Source organism: Salvelinus fontinalis, chromosome 10, assembly GCF_029448725.1.
Source record: "Salvelinus fontinalis isolate EN_2023a chromosome 10, ASM2944872v1, whole genome shotgun sequence".
In the NCBI taxonomy this organism is placed as follows: Eukaryota; Metazoa; Chordata; class Actinopteri; order Salmoniformes; family Salmonidae; genus Salvelinus; species Salvelinus fontinalis.
In genome coordinates, this window is record NC_074674.1 from 22407650 (window position 1) to 22428698 (window position 21049).

At 47.7% G+C, this 21049-nt stretch overlaps 1 protein-coding gene across 5 annotated transcripts in view; it reads right to left on the minus strand.

Moving 5' to 3' along the window:
• Window positions 1–316: 316 nt before the first annotated feature.
• The window catches only part of LOC129863833 (phosphatidylinositol 3-kinase regulatory subunit alpha-like), a 41523-nt gene continuing 20790 nt past the window's right edge, over window positions 317–21049 (minus strand). For 2 of the 5 annotated variants that reach the window (XM_055936132.1, XM_055936133.1), the window contains exons 3-14: window positions 19539–19631; window positions 18902–18976; window positions 18645–18776; window positions 17470–17671; window positions 13528–13610; window positions 5390–5597; window positions 5094–5274; window positions 4696–4964; window positions 4404–4580; window positions 4204–4278; window positions 3866–4036; window positions 317–3399 (exon numbers count right to left, since the gene is read on the minus strand). In XM_055936132.1, coding sequence (XP_055792107.1) covers window positions 3210–3399; window positions 3866–4036; window positions 4204–4278; window positions 4404–4580; window positions 4696–4964; window positions 5094–5274; window positions 5390–5597; window positions 13528–13610; window positions 17470–17671; window positions 18645–18776; window positions 18902–18976; window positions 19539–19631 — 1856 coding nt within the window. In that variant the 3' untranslated portion in view covers window positions 317–3209. Of the gene's footprint in view, window positions 3400–3865; window positions 4037–4203; window positions 4279–4403; window positions 4581–4695; window positions 4965–5093; window positions 5275–5389; window positions 5598–7045; window positions 7249–7294; window positions 7632–8595; window positions 8900–13527; window positions 13611–17469; window positions 17672–18644; window positions 18777–18901; window positions 18977–19538; window positions 19632–21049 lie in introns of those variants that run through there. The other 3 variants (XM_055936136.1, XM_055936135.1, XM_055936134.1) reach the window with 3 other exon arrangements.

A 21049-nucleotide genomic window follows, 5' to 3' on the forward strand; every position in this document is an offset into this window, starting at 1 on the left:
TTAAAAGTAGGAACTGAAAAGTCCATTCTAGAATCAAGTGATGTGTTAAAATAGCAAAAACCACATAGGCCTCTATAAATTCAATTACAGTGTGAATGTTCTCTGAGGGAACAAAGTGTTCTGTCTTATCACTGATGACATCAATGCTGTGCCATAATGCCACACCATTCAATTTGCATAACCTCAAAAAGACACCCAGCTGTACACAGTTCTGCAACTGAAAAGGAGCCTTTTGTCTTTCTTTTTGTCTGGTATGGGTAGATGGATGTCACAATATGGAAAATGTGCTATTTACTTCAATAATAACACTGAAAAGTTTCACTTTTTTTAAACAAATGTTTATTTTCTTTAAACAAAGCCCAATACACGATTGAAGCAAAACTGGGGAATATTGGTAAATTGCAATCAACATTTCTGTAACAATCACCTCACAGGTGAATGTGTCAACTGAGGGAAAAAAGAAAAGTCTAACCCTCAAAATGGTGCAGGTTTTTCCAAAGAACAGAGTGTAGAACAAGACGACATTTTGGACAAATGTAAAACAAGAACAGCCTGGGATCAAACTACATTTATACAACAAACTTGAAAAGGTATAAAGGTATACTGTAGTACAATAGTTATTTGTCCCAGAGGTGGCATAGTAGTTTGAATCCAAACTTGCTTTGTTTTAGCTGGTTCAAAAGTTATTGGCCTTGAGTGTACCAATGTGAGCAAAGCAAAAGAGAAACAGTTAACGTCAGATGTGCGAGAAAACGATTCATCTTAATGTGTAAAAATAAATTCCACATGATCATTTTGGTCATACACTGACGCAAAACTGTTACAGCGTGAACACATCTCGTACACATTGCACTGACTATTTTGTGCGTTAAGTTTGTTTACGCCTCCCAGGGAGGCTCACAAAAGGTAATGGGGTCATACATGTTAGGGGGGGGGAAAAATGCATTGTAAACAGAACCCACACCAAAAGGCACCGCTCCCGTCGCCCTGTTTAACACATGCATACTATTCCACCCAGAGAAGGAAAAATTAAGTTTATCCAACATTGGCAACACTTCTTTCCCCCGAATGAAACATATCTAATGCCTCTCTTTCTCTTCAACCTTTAAGTATACCATGAGATTTGTGGAAATTTACTCCCTGCAGATATACGGTACAGGTATAATAGTGGTGCCAGATTGAAACGTCTCACTAGCCATTTATGTCAAAAGGGGGAATTAAAAATACAATTTAATAGGTTAATCCTCACACTACACATTTATTTCATGTTTCTAATAGGGATAGATGATGTAGAGGGTTACATTTGCCAACAATGCCAGCCAGTGTAGATTTAAACAAATTACTTTCAGGTGAGTAGGCCTACTTCTGAACAAAAATGTCACCAAACTAAAATCATTTGATTTAATTTTTGAATTGACTGGGCTTGGATGATAGTCTAATTCAAAGTTAATCAATATTTTCTAATGAAAAATCCATACATGCTGACGGTGTAGTATAGATTAACACTAATTTAGAGTCATGGACATTTACATCTTGGAAAAAAGTCAGGGTGGAAAAATTGTTTTGGGAAATGTGCAGCGGTGACACCAATGTTTACTAGTGGGTTGGCAGCTAAATGTGGGTACTTTCTCCAAGTAACAGAACCACTTGGTACACAATGTCGTATGAGAATAAGTAATCACGGACTATTTGAAATGAGTTGACCCACCTACGTAAACAACTCAAAAGATTTTCTGATACAGAAAAAATACAATGTGGACAATGCATAGGGGAAGATAAAAATGTCTCCCAATTGATCTTTTTAATAACAATTTCCATCATTTCAAGACACCGATTTGCTGTGATTTCCTTGGGGAAAGGTTATATAACAAAATAAATCTATACTGTTGTTTCCATGGAGCTGGTTGAAAAGGTGAGTACAACATGCACCATTATGATTGCAGTAATCAACAAATATTCCCATCATTCTAAAATGGCACCCTATTCCATGTATACTATAAGGAATAGGGTGCCACATGGGATGCTACCGTTGTTTCGACAAAGACCTAAAAACACGTGGCTATGTTAGAAATATTTCTTGTGACTGAAGCAACTGTCAAATACTCAAAAAGGCTCTGCCTGAGAACATCAGTTTGAAGCAAAACAAAGTACTAATAAAATACTCATCTTTCACCATCTTTATATCCGTTGCTGATAAAGTCATTTGTAATAAAGTATATGTTACTATTATTTACTTTCTTAAAAATCGGAAGCAGTTTTTATCGTGGCATTTTGACACAAAATATCCTCTTGGATATTTACATGGGAAATACACTTTCTCAAGCATGAAAAACAAGCTTATATTATGGGTTTGCAACAGCATAAAAACAACTTTGTAGAAATAAGGGAGACACATAATTGCATAGCAGATTAGGACATAACTGAACAGTAACTGAGCTTTTTTTTTGGTATGGTGCGGTAGGTTTGCTGTGTACTGACGTTCCCCTCTGTATATATACATAATGAAGTATCTCCATTTCAAGTCTGTTCATATTTTCACTCATCCACAGTAGAGAACAGTTTAGAGTCTCTGCACTGTAAGTCCATAGGAGTCTTTTCAAGAAAACGATTATACTTTGTCAAAAGTGCCATTTTGCTACATTTATCAGCTGATCCATGGTCTGCCACTGAACACTTACACGTGTGTTAGACACCCCCAACAGCTTTCAGATACTGTGAGTTTGTCACATGGACACACACTCACACACAGACACCCGCAGGGAGATAGACTTGAAAGTAAAAATGCAAGAAGGGGAAAAAGAAAAATTATGCACTCAAGTTTTATCTGCGTTTTGACATTCCAGCTGGTAAAGCTTTGAAAAGAACAAGCACCATTAGGAAAAGGCCTCCAATGTCCTCCGCTGGGGAGAGTTCAGCAGTTTCACCTCGACTCTGTGCTCCCACAATACGCACAAGAGACAAAACTACATTCAGGCTCTCGCCACGGCTCACAGTCAGTTCAGTCACTGAAATGTTTTCAGGCTTCGCTTTGCGTTAGTCTCTTTAGTCCTTTCCTCTCTCGTGAGTCAAAAGTCTGTTAGTAGGCAAGACACGGGCCTAGTTTTTATTTTTTATCTTTGTGTCCAAAGTCCGAGCACAATATATAAATATACATTTTTAGGAAAACAAGTCTCTCATGTTTTTGCCCAACTGAATGGCCAGGAGGGTCCTCACCGCTTCTGCTGTGCGTAGACGGGGTGCGCTAGCGTAACATTCAGAGAGTCATTGTGCTGGACCAGTGACGTGTGCTGATAGTGGAGGACCAGTTCTTTGAGCGAGTTGTACAGGTTGTAAGGTTCGGCGAAGCCAAAACCTGAGGGCGTCTTGTTGATGACACAGTGCTTCACCTCACCTTCCACACTGGAGAGGAGAGACGGAGAAGGAGAGAAACGTCAAGACAAATTCTATTAGGCCAGGTTGTACTTTTACGTTCCCAGCACTAGGGCACACCTGACTCTACGACGTGACTAATCATCAAGCCCTTGGTCACACGAGGTTCACTCTAGACATGGTTGAGCTGCAGTGTCTACACTGAAGGCTACACCAGTTCCTGTAAAGTCTACAGTCTCCGAATTGGTGTTTGCAGTGCCAACGATACTGTGCTGAACAGTGTAGAAGCAAACAGCTTGACTTCAGGTTGAGCTAAACAGAAAGGGTGTAGTGCAGCAGTCTGATCCTTCAAGGGAACACTGTCAAGCTACAGCCGTACAAACGCTGAGGTAAATTATGTTGCATCAGTAACCAAATGCAGTTCAGGATCAGGTAGATGCTTACATGACTATACTATAGTAGGAAAGTAGAAGGAGTACAAGGTCTTTATACGTACACAACACTGCAGGCGTAGCATCCTGCCTTGCTGCTGTCTCGGACCAGGAATGTTCCGTCTCTCTTCCCCCGGAGGAGTGCCTCAGCCTGCAGCCGGTTGATGTTGCCCAGCTTCCAGGAGCGCTCGTCGTGGTGGGGGAGGTCCTCATCGTCATCCACCATAGAGTATTGACTGGAGAACATAGATGGACGGAGGGAGTTAGATACTTAAAGTTTGATATCGAATGGCAAACTATTTAACAATGGTGCGATGTGATTCCCCATTGCTTGTCCCATAACTCTGTCAACGTTAGAAACCAGGATCATAAAATGTATGGAAGGTCAGTCTAGAATACTCACTCTTCTGTGTTCTCGTTCTTGATTTCCAGCCACTCGTTGAGCTTCTTCTGCCTGACACCCTTCTGGGTCAACCACCTGGAACACAAGAACCATGACAAGACCGATTAGAGACTGGAAGTATTGAGACCTTTACAAGACGTTCCCATCACCAGAAAAATAAAGTGATTTGAATTGATTTGAAACTAGGAGGTGATACTTACATGAGATACTGGTCCCTGGTTTTGCGGAGCTGGATGAGGTCGGGCTTGATGCTGTTCATCCGTTTGTCGATCTCTCGGTAGTCAGCGGCCTGCTTCTTCAGATCCTCCTCCAGACGCCGCTTACTGTCCACGATCTCACTGATACGAGACTTCAGTTTCTCATAGTTGCCCATGATCCTGAAGAAAACAATAACTCAGTTATGAAGCATTAAGAAATTGATCAGATAAGAAAACAAAATGTCCAAATTGTATTTTTTTGGCAGTTTTTGGGGGGTCTAGATCAAGTCCTTACCTCTGGATCTCCTTGTCATTGCCTTCCCTCCTGAACTTCTCAATGTATTCTTTGCTGTACCGCTCTTGCGTTTGGCACTGCTCCTCGAAGATCTTGATGGTTTCGTTGAAGGCTTCGATCGCTGTCCTCTTCATTTGGATTTCCTGAGACGTCCTGGTGTACTCCTCGTAGAGGCGGTCGTACTCTCGGTTTTTCTCCTGGTACTGCTGGTGGTACTCGTGGAGCTTCTTCCCCACAGCCTCGATGTTGTCCTCCTTCACCACCTGATCCTGAGGAGGGGAGGCGAAGAAATGGAGTAGAGTTGTAGATTGACACTGACTAATTTGCCAATGCTTTTGAGCTATGACGCATTGTGTGAAAAGTAAATAAATAATGTTTATGATCATGCTGACGGTTACCTGCTGGTGTTTGGAGACGGGGAACTGCAGCTTGACGTCTAGCTTGGGGTTGTATTGGGCCAGCGACTCGTTGCGGTAGTGGTTGATGAGCTCCACCACTGAATTGAAGGTCAGGGGGTCCGAAAAGCCGTACTTCCCATCCCGGTGGAATATCTTGATCAGCTTATTGTTACCCCCTTTTCTGTAAGTGGAGACCAATAGGGAGGGGGGACCAAATACAAATGAAATATTCAACAAACACTAGTTATAGAGGATGTGCAAAGTGAGTCTTTTTCGAGGGAAGGAAAAAGACTTACCTCAACGTGAGCGTGTAGTCGCCGTGCATCTTAGTGGAGGCATCACGGACCAAGAACGTACCGTCGGCCGTGTCCCTCAGCTTCTCGTTGACCTCCTCGCGGGAGATGTCTCCCCAGTACCATTCGCCGTCCTGCAGCGCCATGTTGTTGTTCATACCGTTGTTAGTGACAGCAGGGGCCGTGGGTTTGGGCGGCTTGGGAGGTAGGGCTGTATTGTTAGAGAGGGGAGAGAGATGGCTGCTTAGTTCATGTGATGATGAGACAGTCAATTGCCTAGTGCATTAAACAGGAGCATGCCGTTATCAGGAGTGTTGTCACTCCTGGTATCGTCTATATAATGTAATGCTAAGCCAGTATGCCAGGGGGGAGCTGAAAGGGGTTGTAGATGATATATATTACTCTATTTCTGCGAGTGGCAAATATTATTCCATTTGCTTAGTGGATGATTAAGAGAGAGCCATTTGAACCTGATCAAACGTCTGCGGCAGTTAGAACAGTGGGAGGATACTGCTTTCTCCCTCCAATCCTCTCCACTAGATTATATTGGGCTGAAATAATACCACTGCTCTCCAACATTGAGAGAGAGAGTAAGGGAGAATGGATTACATTCAAGAAAAAAGAGCCCCTTCACTCCCCCGTGTTGGGACCTAACCATAAATCGCAACAACGAGAAATCAACCCCATCTGTTGCCCCAATTACATCGTAAACAGATCATCTCTGCCTTTCTGCAAAACGGCCACAAAAAAAGGGAAAAAATAAATGACACTGCAAAATTTCAGACCTAAATGGAGCGCAGCTTTGAGCCTGCAGCTCAAATGCAAAAAGCTGTAAACCATTGCAGAATCATCCTGTAAATCCTATAACTCAGCCACATATCCACCAATATAACCGCCAATGAACCCACCAAGCTCCATTGACAAAAAAACCTCAGACATCACCACGTTGAACGCATCCAGTCCCTTCTCTTCCAAATGGTTCCTTCTTAGCAACAGCATTCTCCCTAACGCAGATCCCCCATTCCTATTCCATGCTGCTAGCACTAAGAATCAATAAGCCCTAATCGCTGCATTGGAATGGTTAATCACACGAGTGACTCAGGCTCACTCGATATAGCTGCCACTCTTTCAGAGGAGCAGGCAGGAGGGAGCTGAGCTGAAATGGCAGAAGGCTATTTTTAAACCACTAGAGCTGCTTCACTCCCTTTGTTCCCTATCTGCCTGCTGTCTTGCTGCAGTGTACCTCAGACTTCAACGTAGCAGGAGAGACACCGAGCCATGGGCATAATATACATATTTATAACATGAGCCATATCCATGGCGATGGAATAATGTATGCAAATGTGCTGTTCCCTTAAGCTGTATTTCTCCAAAGCTGGATCTTTCCAACAGCCTACTGGTTGCAGCAGTGCCTAAATCCATGGATCCAGAAGAGGTGATCAGAGATGGCCAGAGGGTATGGCAATGCAAGCAGCAGTTTGGGCTGACAGCCAAGGTGACATTTCACCGCCACCAGAGCTCACATTTGCCTTGGGAACTTCCTGCGCTGCTGCTGCTAGCCTTAGACCATCGTACCCCTGCCATACAATGTCTCAGCACGCATTGAGACAGACTTGTCATGCAACACCCAGCGCTAATGAGCTAAGTCAGTTTGCCTACCTGGAGGGTCCAGCTCTAGGTAAAATAAAGGTTCAGAACCGACGTCAAAATCGGGTCTCGGACAAGAGTCCTCCAAATCCTCCCATGTTTCAGAGACAGCCTTGTTGCACATTTGAATGATACAATCGTAATCCGTTCTGAATGGAGCCCTGCTCTCTTCGTACGACCACCTCAAAAACCCATTTTAAAAAGCCGTCTTTAAAGGCAGCTTGCCTGCTTCCTTGCTCAGTAATGTGTTACATCACTTACCACAGCCAATAGCGCGGGGGGGGACTGTCAACAACAACTCCTGCATCTTTCATTTCCTGAAAGCGATGATGTCATTTTGAAAGCTCACTGGCCTTTTCCCATTTTAAGTTGCTGCTGCTACCCCTCAATGTGCACAGTCCATGTAGTGCAAATCAGTGTCTATATAGACTAGAACACACACAGGCTAAAATAGCCCTATAATAATCTGTTTAAGTACACAGCATCCTTTCCAGAGATAGATCCGACTATAGCTACTGCGAACATCTTCTCTTAGATCTAACGCAGCTGGAGTGAAACGAATCTGCAGCCTTCTCTCTGCCTCTCCTGCTCTGTAGCGCTCAGCCCTCCCTCCCGCAGATTGCTCAATCCCTCCTCCCCGCACGTGTCGTGTACCGGTTTAGTCCAGCCCACTGTTGGCACAGAGACAAAACCAGCTCTGCTGCTGCGGCACGTAGGCAGGCCAGGCTGAGCAGCTCCACTACACGTCCTAAAGCCTTTGCCCCGGTCACAGCCACCCACTTACCACCACCAGTCACCCGGAGGCTCCAAAATACACCAGTAATTCTCCGGGAGGGGGGGGGGGGGGGGGGATTATTGGGAGGAAGAGGGGGGAATGGAGTCTTTCCAAAGGCAGCTTGGGAATGATGAAATAGGCCACTGACTGAAAGTATACCAGATAAAAGCTTATCGGAGTGATAAGGAGGACAGTTTAGCTTGGTATTACCTTTTTAAGGGCATGTGATCTCATTTAAAGAATAGTTAGCTACATGTACGCACTAAATTCAAGTAAAGAAAATCCTACAGTATTCAACTTGTGCTTCATATTCATGGGCTTATTTATTTTTGCTCGGTAGTTAATCATATTCCGATTGAGGCCTCTAAAATTGCCTCTGAAACGGTACAGTCTAAATGGAAAATGCTGCACTGTTGTCCCTAGATAAATCAGCGTGCTGTCCTGACCACACAGAAAGACAGCAGGGTGATATATGGGGCCTGTATGAACCAACAGCGTCTAAAAGTACAGCAGCGGAGAGCGCGCGAGCAATGGCTTGAGGAAAACCTGTTCTCTTGACAGCTCCAGGAGATTGGCCATAAAAAAACAAAACCTGTCAGTCTCGTTTCTGTCTCATAGCCTGCTCCACTGTTACCCAGCACATTTACTTTCCATTTTCTATCTGGCCTATTCATCTATCTAGCAAATTCATTGTCTCAAGGTTTTGATGAAGCCCTTGCATTAGCAATAAACCCTTTAAACTTATCCAGTGTGTCAGATTTGCAACGATTCAAGATCTCAAACTTACGTTGCAAATTGTGCATGTTCTGGTATAAGGCACCAGTGGTGAGTCTTTGTTTAATTCTCCCAATAACGGCGTGTAAAATCCAAACAGACAGAGCTCTAGCTAGAAAACTCTCAAGTCCTTCTGAAAATATCCATTCCGTGGCTTAAACAAGATTATTTTACTTTGGTTCTTAGAGAGGTGACGGTCCGTTCAGCGGTACTTAATGAAATCCAGGTAATCCGGTAACTCTCTGGCTTGGCTTGGAGGCAGGTGCTTGCCTGACTGCCTGGCTTGCTCCTTGATCTGACACGGGTGGTGTAACAGTGAGAGAGGGCTGTGTGCCTCTCTGTACAGCTCCCCCTCCCCCCTCCCACCCTCCCTCTCTAAATGTTATGCCAGGCTGAGGAGGGCTGTGCGCGTGCGGACCGCTGGTTAAAGAGCAATTCCCTTCAAAAAGCAACGAAACCCTTTGAAAACGACCTATGTGACATCGATATGAGTCAGAAACCGTTATTCTAGTGTCAAAATTTACTTCAAGGTGTAAATAGGATAATTTTGGTCACAACAGGTATATGAAGGTTGGGCTGTGATTTGACGATTTATATTTGCCGACTAACATGGGGTGAACAGCTGCAGTGACTGCTCTATATCCAAAAGCATAGACAGTGAGACAGACCTGCCCAGTAGCCAGACTTTGTTTACATTGTTTACACATCGTGCCTCTTTTAACGTGAGAAATACTGCACCCACCAAACACCTTAGTTAGATGTAAAATAGCTCAACTAAAACATCCTCCGCAAATTAGTCGAAATTAATTACAGATTTCTCGAGTTACATTAGATTCATTCAGGGGATTTTGAGGAATAGGAAATAGGCTACTTCCAAGACTGAAATGTCCTTTTTCTAATGAGCAACAGAAAAGCACACGTGCCAATTGCCGTGTTCAGTGGCTCTAATGACTGGCTGAGCTGCTGCCTTGCTGTTGACCCTGTCTGTCCACTCTGAAACCTGGCCCTAGTGCCGACCGAAGGAGGGGGGGGGGGGGGGGTTCAGTCGTATGATTAACTCGCACAGGTTCAAATATTTGCTGAGCTGGGCACTTTGGGGCTGGGAGGGGCGTGTGGAAGGAGCCAGCGGGGAGGGAGGGGTTAGAAGGGTGAGGCAGAGGGGAGAGCAATGTGGGCCTAGGAAGTGGGAGCAGCCGCCGGGCTAACGCCTCAATCTCCCCGACAGTGTCATCGCATCAATGATGTGTAAATAAATTCAGCAGTCAAACATTTTTTCAATATGTAATCCAAACATTTGTGAATGTGTGTGTAACAAAAGTTCAATATTTCGCCTTTATTCTACTATTTCTGTCAAGTTGACGCATACAATTTCTTACGTGTTGGATAAATCCAACGTACGCGCCACACAGAATGCACTGAAACTGCAGCGCTCCATTGGAAATGAATGTACTTCTGGTGTACCAAAACACAATGACGCCGTCAGTCTGATCGTGGTGTAACAAGAGGTGCTCTGTGCAAAGGACCGAGTTTCCAGCCAACCAAATCTAAGTGGCCTTTGGCTGCTTACTTAAAAATAGGCTCCCAGTAACTGGGAGGAGGCACACAGACAGGCTATCATTCAGAGAAACACGTATTTGCAGACAGTATACATACCCACACTTTCGTAGAAAGTCTCACACGTGCTCTCAAAAGATCCCCACGTACACACGTGGTGTTAAACAACTGAATGCCAAACTGCTCCCCTCCGAGTCCAATCTACCCGGCATGTATGCGTGTTTCACGAGTGTCGGTGCATGGCACATAGTGTGTGTGTGTGTGTGTGTGTGTGTGTGTGGGTTTGACACAGGAAGGGACCTGGCTGGTTCAGCAGAAAGAGAAGTCAAAGCGTGCGGTGTTGAGTGTTCGTGCTCGTCCTTGCCCACCAGCCCGCCCACCTCTCCCGTCGGCCCATTGCTCCTGCAGGTGTGAACTACAGACAGCAGCCCATGCGAGGTGGATGTTATAAATAGGCCCCGACAGATAATAAAACTTTTTAAAACAGTGACAGCCAGGCAATGGGCCCCCGGGCTGCCTAAAGGCTGTTTCAACAAGCAACTGTAAGAGCACAACCGTGCCACGCAACATTGTGCACTCCCACACCAGACTGCTAGTTTCTAGAGAACGTTAGCTTAGTCCACACCCCACCGATTATGTGAAATATATATATCATGGTTTTATTCCGTCACAACCTGAATTTATGAAATGTTAAAACTTTAGTTCTCAGTGCCACGGTACAAAGTCTAACATAATTAAATCGAGGGTTCTTCTGTGCACAGCACGTTTGATGGAATATACCTAAAAACCTGATCTTTGATCTCAACAAACCACTGATTTCCTGTTCGAAAGGGGAAGGTGGCTCTATCCTCGGCACCAGACCAAAAATGAACACAACCCCTTCTTACGCAACACAGTTTAAGATCCCATTATTGAGACACTACTATGGGTTAAAGGGACACTTTAGGATGTTGGCAATGAAGCATGTTATATGCTTCCCCAGAGTCACATGAACTTGTGGTTACCATTTTTGTGTCTCTGCATCAAGTATGAAGGATGTTAGAAGTAGTTTTGCGAGCCAATGCTAACTAGCGTTAGCGCAACGACTGGAAGTCTATGGCTATCTAACTAACAGTTATGCAAATTGCAAAAACATTCAAGTGGTATCCACGAGTTCAACTGACTGGGAAGAAGATAAAGGGCTTCCCAATGCCTTTAACCCTGCAGCCTTAGTCTAAGATACAGTGCTTTCGGAAAGTATTCAGACCCCTTGACTTGTTTCACATTTTATTCAAAAACTTTATTTTATTCTAAAATTGATTCAAATGTTTTTCCCCCCTCATCAATCTACACACAATATCCTATAATGACAAAGCAAAAACAGGTTTATAGACATTTTTGCAAAATCAAAAAACAAACCTGAAATATCCCATTTACATACGTATTCAGTCCCTTTACTCAGTACTTTGTTGAAGCACCTTTGGCAGCGATTACAGGCTTGACTATTCTTGGGTAGGACGCTACAAGCTTGGCACACCTGTATTTGGGGGAGTTTCTCCCATTCTGCTCTACAGATCCTCTCAAGCTCTGTCAGATTGGATGGGGAGCGTCACTGCACAGCTATTTTCAGGTCTCTCCAGAGATGTTCAATCGGGTTCAAGTCCGGGCTCTGGCTGGGCCACTCAAGGACATTCAGAGACCTGCATTGTCTTGGCTGTGTGATTAGGGTCGTAGTCCTGTTGGAAGATGAACCTCCGCCTGAGTCTGAGGTCCTGAGCCATCTGGAGCAGGTTGTCATCAAGGATCTCTGTACTTTGCTCCGTTCATCTTTCCCTTGATCCTGACTAGTCTCCCAGTCCCTGCCTCTGAAAAACATCCCCACAGCATGATGATGCCACCACCATGCTACACCGTAGGGACGGTTCTAGGTTTCCTCCAGAAGTGACGATTGGCATTCAGGCCAAAATAGTTCAATCTTGGTTTCATCAGAGAATCTTGCTTCTCATTGTCTGAGAGTCCTTTTGGTTCCTTTTGGCAAACGCCAAGCAGGCTGTCATGTGCCTTTTACAGAGGAGTGGCTTCCGTCTGGCCACTCTACCATAAAGGCCTGATTGGTGGAGTGCTGCAGAGATGGTTGTACTTCTGGAAGGTTCTCCCATCTCCAAAGAGGAACTCTAAAGCTCTGTCAGAGTGACTATTGGGTTCTTGGTCACCTCCCTGACCAAGGCCCTTCTCCCCCGATTGCTCAGTTTGGCAGGGCGGCCAGCTCTAGGAAGAGTCTTGGTGGTTCCTAAATTCTTCCAGTTAAGAATGGAGGAGGCCACTGTGTTCTCTGGGATCTTCGATGGTGCAGAACTGTTTTGGTACCCTTCCCCAGATCTTTGCCTCGACACAATCCTGTCGAGGAGCTCTACAGACAATTCATTCGACCTCGTGGCGTGGTTTTTTCTCCGACATGCACTGTCAACATTGGGATCTTATATAGACAGGTGTGTGCCCTTCCAAATCATGTCCAATCAAATGAAATTACCACAAGTGGACTCCAATCAAGTTGTTGAGACATCAAGGACGATCAATGGAAATAGGATTCACCAAAGGGTATGAATACTTATGTAAATAAGGTATCTGTTTTTGTATTTAATACATGCGCAAAAATGTCCAAAAACTACTTTTTGCTTTGTCATTATGGGGTATTGATAAGGATTTGAAATGATTTAAATCAATTTTAGAACAAGACTGTAAAGTAACAAAATGTGGAAAAAGTCAAGGCGTGTGCATACTTTCGGAATACACTGTATATTTAGCAATTTGCATAACTGTTAGTTAGATACCATAGACTTCCAGTCATTGAGCTAATGGGAGTTAGCATTGGCTCACGAAACTGCCTCTAACATACTGGACAGACTGGACAGTCTCCACAAGCTCATCTGACTCCGGGGGAAGTAGATACAGAGGCTCATTACCAAAATCTCAGGAGAATGCTTTGCAGGTTCCAACGCTAAGTATACACGAAGCAAACCAAATGCTAGGCTAGAACCAATGGAAAATAATGTGTTTAATAAAAGCTTTTAATATTAATATTTTAATATTGCTTTGTAGTCATTTGCCGTGGTATATCAAAAACAGCGTAGTGATATTTAAAATAGAAAAATGTTATAAATATTGAAGTAGCGATTTTTGTTCCACAATAGCGACCTGTTTGTGCACAGTGCAGTGTGATTATGCAGTCTTAACTTTCTATAACACAGTACACAAACGTAAATTGCTTTCACAGAGGCAGGGATGGGCATTAGTTTCGCTTTAAATATAGAACTGAGATACAGAGACAGTCACTCTATAGCTCTGCATACACCCCCAACCAGAAGAGCATACTACATGCTGAATAATAGAAGAGGAATGTGTGTTTTCTTACCTGGAGCAGCCTGGGCTTCTGTCCATTCGCTGGTCACAAGGGTCTCGATGATCTTGATGTGAGCATCTGGGCTGGACTCACAGCTGATGATGTGAACAAGTAGAAGGAGAAAAAAAAAAAGGACGAAATGAAAGTCAAATTGAGTCTGTGATTTTCCAGCCAGCTGACTGGCCCTGCTGCTCTGGTTAATCTGTGCTTGGTCTCTCTCTCTCCCTCTTTCTCTCGGTCTCTAACTGACGGGACTTCAAGCCTGGCTCCTTTAATTGCTACATCACAGTTAGCAAATAGAAAAGCTTCCCAACCTAATCCTTTCACAGCCAGTCTGCGAGCGCGCGTGCATCAGTCAGCCAGTCAGTCAGTCAGTCAGTCAGTCAGTCAGTCAGTCAGTCAGTCAGTCAGTCAGTCAGTCAGTCAGTCAGTCAGTGTGCGCCAGTCAGTGTGCGCCAGTCAGTCAGTCTGGCGCACGCTCGCAGACTGACTGACTGGCGCACGCTCGCAGACTGACTGACTGACTGGCGCACGCTCGCAGACTGACTGACTGACTGACTGGCGCACGCTCGCAGACTGACTGACTGACTGACTGGCGCACGCTCGCAGACTGACTGACTGACTGACTGGCGCACGCTCGCAGACTGACTGACTGACTGACTGGCGCACGCTCGCAGACTGACTGACTGACTGACTGGCGCACGCTCGCAGACTGACTGACTGACTGACTGGCGCACGCTCGCAGACTGACTGACTGACTGACTGGCGCACGCTCGCAGACTGACTGACTGACTGACTGGCGCACGCTCGCAGACTGACTGACTGACTGGCGCACGCTCGCAGACTGACTGACTGGCGCACGCTCGCAGACTGACTGACTGACTGGCGCACGCTCGCAGACTGACTGACTGACTGGCGCACGCTCGCAGACTGACTGACTGACTGGCGCACGCTCGCAGACTGACTGACTGACTGACTGGCGCACGCTCGCAGACTGACTGACTGACTGACTGGCGCACGCTCGCAGACTGACTGACTGACTGACTGACTGGCGCACGCTCGCAGACTGACTGACTGACTGACTGGCGCACGCTCGCAGACTGACTGACTGACTGACTGGCGCACGCTCGCAGACTGACTGACTGACTGACTGGCGCACGCTCGCAGACTGACTGACTGACTGGCGCACGCTCGCAGACTGACTGGCGCACGCACGCTCGCAGACTGACTGACTGACTGGCGCACGCACGCTCGCAGACTGACTGACTGACGGACTGACTGGCGCACGCTCGCAGACTGACTGACGGACTGACTGACTGGCGCACGCAGACTGACTGAAGGACTGACTGGCGCACGCAGACTGACTGACTGACTGACTGGCACACGCAGACTGACTGACTGACTGACTGGCGCACGCAGACTGACTGACTGACTGACTGGCGCACGCAGACTGACTGACTGACTGGCGCACGCAGACTGACTGACTGACTGACTGGCGCACGCAGACTGACTGACTGACTGACTGGCGCACGCAGACTGACTGACTGACTGACTGACTGGCGCACGCAGACTGACTGACTGACTGACTGGCGCACGCTCGCAGACTGACTGACTGACTGACTGGCGCACGCTCGCAGACTGACTGACTGACTGACTGGCGCACGCTCGCAGACTGACTGACTGACTGACTGGCGCACGCTCGCAGACTGACTGACTGGCGCACGCTCGCAGACTGACTGACTGACTGACTGGCGCACGCTCGCAGACTGACTGACTGACTGACTGGCGCACGCTCGCAGACTGACTGACTGACTGACTGGCGCACGCTCGCAGACTGACTGACTGACTGACTGGCGCACGCTCGCAGACTGACTGACTGACTGGCGCACGCTCGCAGACTGACTGACTGACTGGCGCACGCACGCAGACTGACTGACTGACTGACTGGCGCACGCAGACTGACTGACTGACTGACTGGCGCACGCAGACTGACTGACTGACTGACTGGCGCACGCTCGCAGACTGACTGACTGACTGGCGCACGCTCGCAGACTGACTGACTGACTGACTGGCGCACGCTCGCAGACTGACTGACTGACTGACTGGCGCACGCTCGCAGACTGACTGACTGACTGACTGGCGCACGCTCGCAGACTGACTGACTGACTGGCGCACGCTCGCAGACTGACTGACTGACTGGCGCACGCTCGCAGACTGACTGACTGACTGGCGCACGCTCGCAGACTGACTGACTGACTGGCGCACGCTCGCAGACTGACTGACTGACTGGCGCACGCTCGCAGACTGACTGACTGACTGGCGCACGCTCGCAGACTGACTGACTGACTGGCGCACGCTCGCAGACTGACTGACTGACTGGCGCACGCTCGCAGACTGACTGACTGACTGGCGCACGCTCGCAGACTGACTGACTGACTGGCGCACGCTCGCAGACTGACTGACTGACTGGCGCACGCTCGCAGACTGACTGACTGACTGGCGCACGCACGCTCGCAGACTGACTGACTGACTGGCGCACGCACGCTCGCAGACTGACTGACGGACTGACTGGCGCACGCTCGCAGACTGACTGACGGACTGACTGACTGGCGCACGCAGACTGACTGACGGACTGACTGACTGGCACACGCAGACTGACTGACTGACTGACTGGCGCACGCAGACTGACTGACTGACTGACTGGCGCACGCAGACTGACTGACTGACTGACTGGCGCACGCAGACTGACTGACTGACTGACTGGCGCACGCAGACTGACTGACTGACTGACTGGCGCTCGCAGACTGACTGACTGACTGGCGCACGCTCGCAGACTGACTGACTGACTGACTGGCGCACGCTCGCAGACTGACTGACTGACTGACTGGCGCACGCTCGCAGACTGACTGACTGACTGACTGGCGCACGCTCGCAGACTGACTGACTGACTGACTGGCGCACGCTCGCAGACTGACTGACTGACTGGCGCACGCTCGCAGACTGACTGACTGACTGGCGCACGCTCGCAGACTGACTGACTGACTGGCGCACGCTCGCAGACTGACTGACTGACTGGCGCACGCTCGCAGACTGACTGACTGACTGGCGCACGCTCGCAGACTGACTGACTGACTGGCGCACGCTCGCAGACTGACTGACTGACTGGCGCACGCTCGCAGACTGACTGACTGACTGGCGCACGCTCGCAGACTGACTGACTGACTGGCGCACGCTCGCAGACTGACTGACTGACTGGCGCACGCTCGCAGACTGACTGACTGACTGGCGCACGCTCGCAGACTGACTGACTGACTGGCGCACGCTCGCAGACTGACTGACTGACTGGCGCACGCTCGCAGACTGACTGACTGACTGGCGCACGCTCGCAGACTGACTGACTGACTGGCGCACGCTCGCAGACTGACTGACTGACTGGCGCACGCTCGCAGACTGACTGACTGACTGGCGCACGCTCGCAGACTGACTGACTGACTGGCGCACGCTCGCAGACTGACTGACTGACTGGCGCACGCTCGCAGACTGACTGACTGACTGGCGCACGCTCGCAGACTGACTGACTGACTGGCGCACGCTCGCAGACTGACTGACTGGCGCACGCTCGCAGACTGACTGACTGGCGCACGCTCGCAGACTGACTGACTGACTGCGAGCGTGCGCCAGTCAGTCAGTCAGTCAGTCAGTGAGCGTGCACCAGTCAGTCAGTCAGTCAGTGAGCGTGCACCAGTCAGTCAGTGAGCGCCAGTCAGTCAGTCAGTCAAGCGCACGCTCGTAGACTGTCAGTCAGTCAGTGAGCGTGCGCCAGTCAGTCAGTCAGTCTGCGAGCGTGCGCCAGTCAGTCAGTCAGTCAGCCAGCCAGCGCGTCCGCCAGACAGCGTCAGTCAGATCTGTCTGTGTGCCTTTCCGTCCGTGTGCCTGTCTGTCTCTTCCACCCACCTGGCAGCCTGCTGTCTGAAGAGCATCGGGCTGAAGATCTCACCGAGCGTGCGGGAGCTGAGCAGGTTCTTGGGTGCATTGTGACACACCCGGGACCAGTGGCGCAGCAGGCAGTGGAAGGTGAGCCAGTACTGGGCCGGAAGGCTGGGTGCGCTGGCGATGTGACGCAGCTGCTGGGCACACTCCTCAGGGCTCTGCACCTCTGTGGGACCAACACACACACACACACACACACACAGGTGTCAGATAAGAAGGAATGTCACACTGACAAAACCCTTCCAAAAGGTCCCTCAGTTGTAGCTACAGAGGTGTGAGGCGAGCAGGCTTCCCTTCGACCAATGGGATGGCGGGGGGGAAAAAAGAGCCCTGTGTGCAGTAGTCGGGTTTGAAAACCACATTGAGATTGTGTGTGCTCGACAATGAGTGAGGAGTGCAAGGTACACTTGCAGATGATTGGCTAGCACTGAAATGTGGGAGATAAACCCTCAGGCTTATTTTAGTTGCTATTAACCACAGATATCCTGTTTCTGGCCGTGTGACAGAACGATAATCCTGCGAGCACTGAAGAACAGAACAAAGGGAGGGAGAAGGAGAGAACCCACGACAGATGTAGAGATACAGAGAAGGGAGGGACAGAGGTTCAGCAGTTGAGAGACAGAAGGCGAGAGAGAGAGAAACAGACAGACAACCCAAGACAGAGAGAGCGAACCTAAGAAATGGGGGAAGGGAGAAAGAGAGCGATAGAGAAAGGGATAGTGTGTCCTCTCTCTGTGTAAGGGCCAACGGTGGATATTGACACTAGTTATAAGTCCTCTGGGTTCCCTCTCCAATCTCAAAGTACAGAGTGTTCCATCGTCCGGCCAATGGAAGATTAGGTTAGGGCTGCTGTGTACCTTTAGGTTGGGGCACGGCCCACTGAAAGCCTATATTCAAATATTCGGCATGATTGCTGAGAGCTAAAACGAATTTCAACCTCTAACCAACATGTTGATTTTGACTCGACACACTTTCGAGTAAAACAGCAAGGAAACACTGGGTGCTATAGAATAATGGTTGTAATCATGTGGTGTATTCTGACGAGAGTGAATAGCAGTGTTTAGTGTGTGTGTATGTGTGCGTGTGCGTATGTGCGTATGTGTGTGCGTATGTGCGTATGTGTGTGTGTGTGCGTGTACCTTGGGCGGTGTGGACCAGCTGAGTGTAAATGGCTGGTAGGATGACAGGCTGGGGAAGGTCCTGCAGGTACCGACTCAGACCATCACACAACATCTGCAGGTCCATCTGGTCCAGGTCTGCTGAGGGAGGATCTGAACACAACACACACATTAGCTCAAGGTCTAACTGCTTTATATATAAAAAAACACACTTTTTTGAAATAAAAAGAGACGTTGAATTTGGGTGGAAATAAGTGAACAAGAAGAATTCCGCTCACCAGTGTCAAAGCACTGTCTGACATCTAGTCCACCACCGGCTGTGAAGGTCCTGTACAGAGTTGGATTGTCCAGACCTACGCCAAATCAAGGAGCACATGATAAGCCACTAGCTAAAATGCAATTACTTTGATTCCTGGAAAGCGCATAGCTGACATGCAATTACTTTGATTCCTAGAAAGTCCATAAAAATCACTATGAAAACTATTCAGATTTAAGTAGAAAAACACATTAAAGGATATATATATATATATATTTATTTTTAAATGTTTTATTTAACCTTAATTTAACTACGCACGTCAGTAAAGAACAAATTCTTATTTACAATGACAGCCTAAGAAGAGTGGGTTAACTCTTATTCAGGGGCAGAAAGACAGATTTTTAACCTTGTCAGCTCTGGGATTCGTTCTAGCAACCTATCGGTTACTAGGCTACCTGCCTCTAACCACTAGGCTACCTGCCTCTAACCACTAGGCTACCTGCCTCTAACCACTAGGCTACCTGCCTCTAACCACTAGGCTACCTGCCGCCCCAACGAATTGAAATCATGTTGTTGATAAACAAGCAGTGAATCTTCTAGAATGCAAATATAGGCCATTTTCTGTATTAGTCCGGTGTGTACTGGCCAGCTCAGCTCACCTTTCTTCTCAATGGCCTCCAGCAGCCTGGCCAGCATGGGGGGAGCCGTCTCCGGGAGGGAAAACTGCTCCGTCAGGTCCAGTAGGGCTGAGCCTGGAAGACAAGAGAAGAAGAGAGGAATAGTGGTTCAGTATTTTAGTTTCTGTCATTTTCACTTAAAAAGGTCCTCTTCGGGATTCAATAGGTAACAACATGGTGAAGGCTAAGAGAAAGACAGACTGGGAGGTTATGAGTTGGAGGTTGGTTGGGGTCAATTTCATTTAAAACGTATCAGGAAGTGAATTGAAATTCAGTCTTCTTTCATTTTTAAAATCGCCCAACCCTTGTTTAACCAAGCCCTTGTTGGTTATATGCAAGAGTCAATCTCTCCCACCCTCTAACAAGACACAAAGGGGTCCATTTTGGGCCTCCACACTTCAGTTCCACCACCAAGATGGCCTCCATCCCCACCCCTTGCCCTCAGGCAAGCTATTAATATAATAATCCCACTATGCCATGCGTTCACATGGTGGGCAGAGAGCGGCTGTGCCTTTCAAATGGGCAGGAAGGGCGATTTGGGACTGGAGCGCAACTTCAAAAAGGTATAGAGAAGACACCAGACCAAAGGAGTGGTGGAGAGACCAAAAGGCAACCGTGCACAACCGACCGATTCAGGTTAGAGAGGTGCTGACCAGTAGATACCATTAAGGTTACGCTGGGTTGGACCAAGCAAACACCCAGTGATATGCATGAGGCAAGCCAGGTCTGAGGAAAGCCAGGTCTGAGCCAAGCCAGGTCTAGCCAGGTTTTTTTCTCTTCTTCTCATTAAATCTTAGCATTCAGGTGTGGTGGACATGAAAGGCTCCGGGGGCTGGCACAGATTTTATTTGGATTTGCAAAAAAGGTTATTTTTAAAAAGGGCACTTTTCTGAAAGGGCCAACTGTTCGAAGCTTTGAGTCTGCAGTTTCAAATGCAGACAACCATGAATGGAGACCCTTTTACATTTTCTTTCCCCCCTCTCGCTCTCTACCCTGAAATTGTTTAACTTTTTTGTAAACGGGCATGAAAGTGGGCATCTAGCATTGCCATCTACGGATACACACCGGTCATTAGCCTGGAAACGTTCGCTCCCCCAGGAGGCTGCTTGCTAGGCTAAATAATTATCCGCCATATGTATTGCCATGTCCTCGTTTCACACCGGACACTGTGGAAAAACTCTGTCCGGTTGCGTGTGAACCGACTGCATCAGAAGAGAGAGAGACCTTTAACCACCAAACATGCTCTCCCGTGTAGGCTGGAGACAACTGTCATCTGGAAGACATTACTGTGTGGAACGCGCCACACGGACCAAAAAGAGGAGCGGTTTTCTCAGAAGCAGTGAACTTTGAGCTAATGGAACACCAACATTTCCCCAAATAGAGAGCTAGACATCCAGTGCCACCTCTGCGCAGCTTGGAAGTGTAACCTTCCTACCCAGACCGACATCCTACACTGCTGTCCCCCCTTTACTGCCAAAGCCCTACCAGCCTTG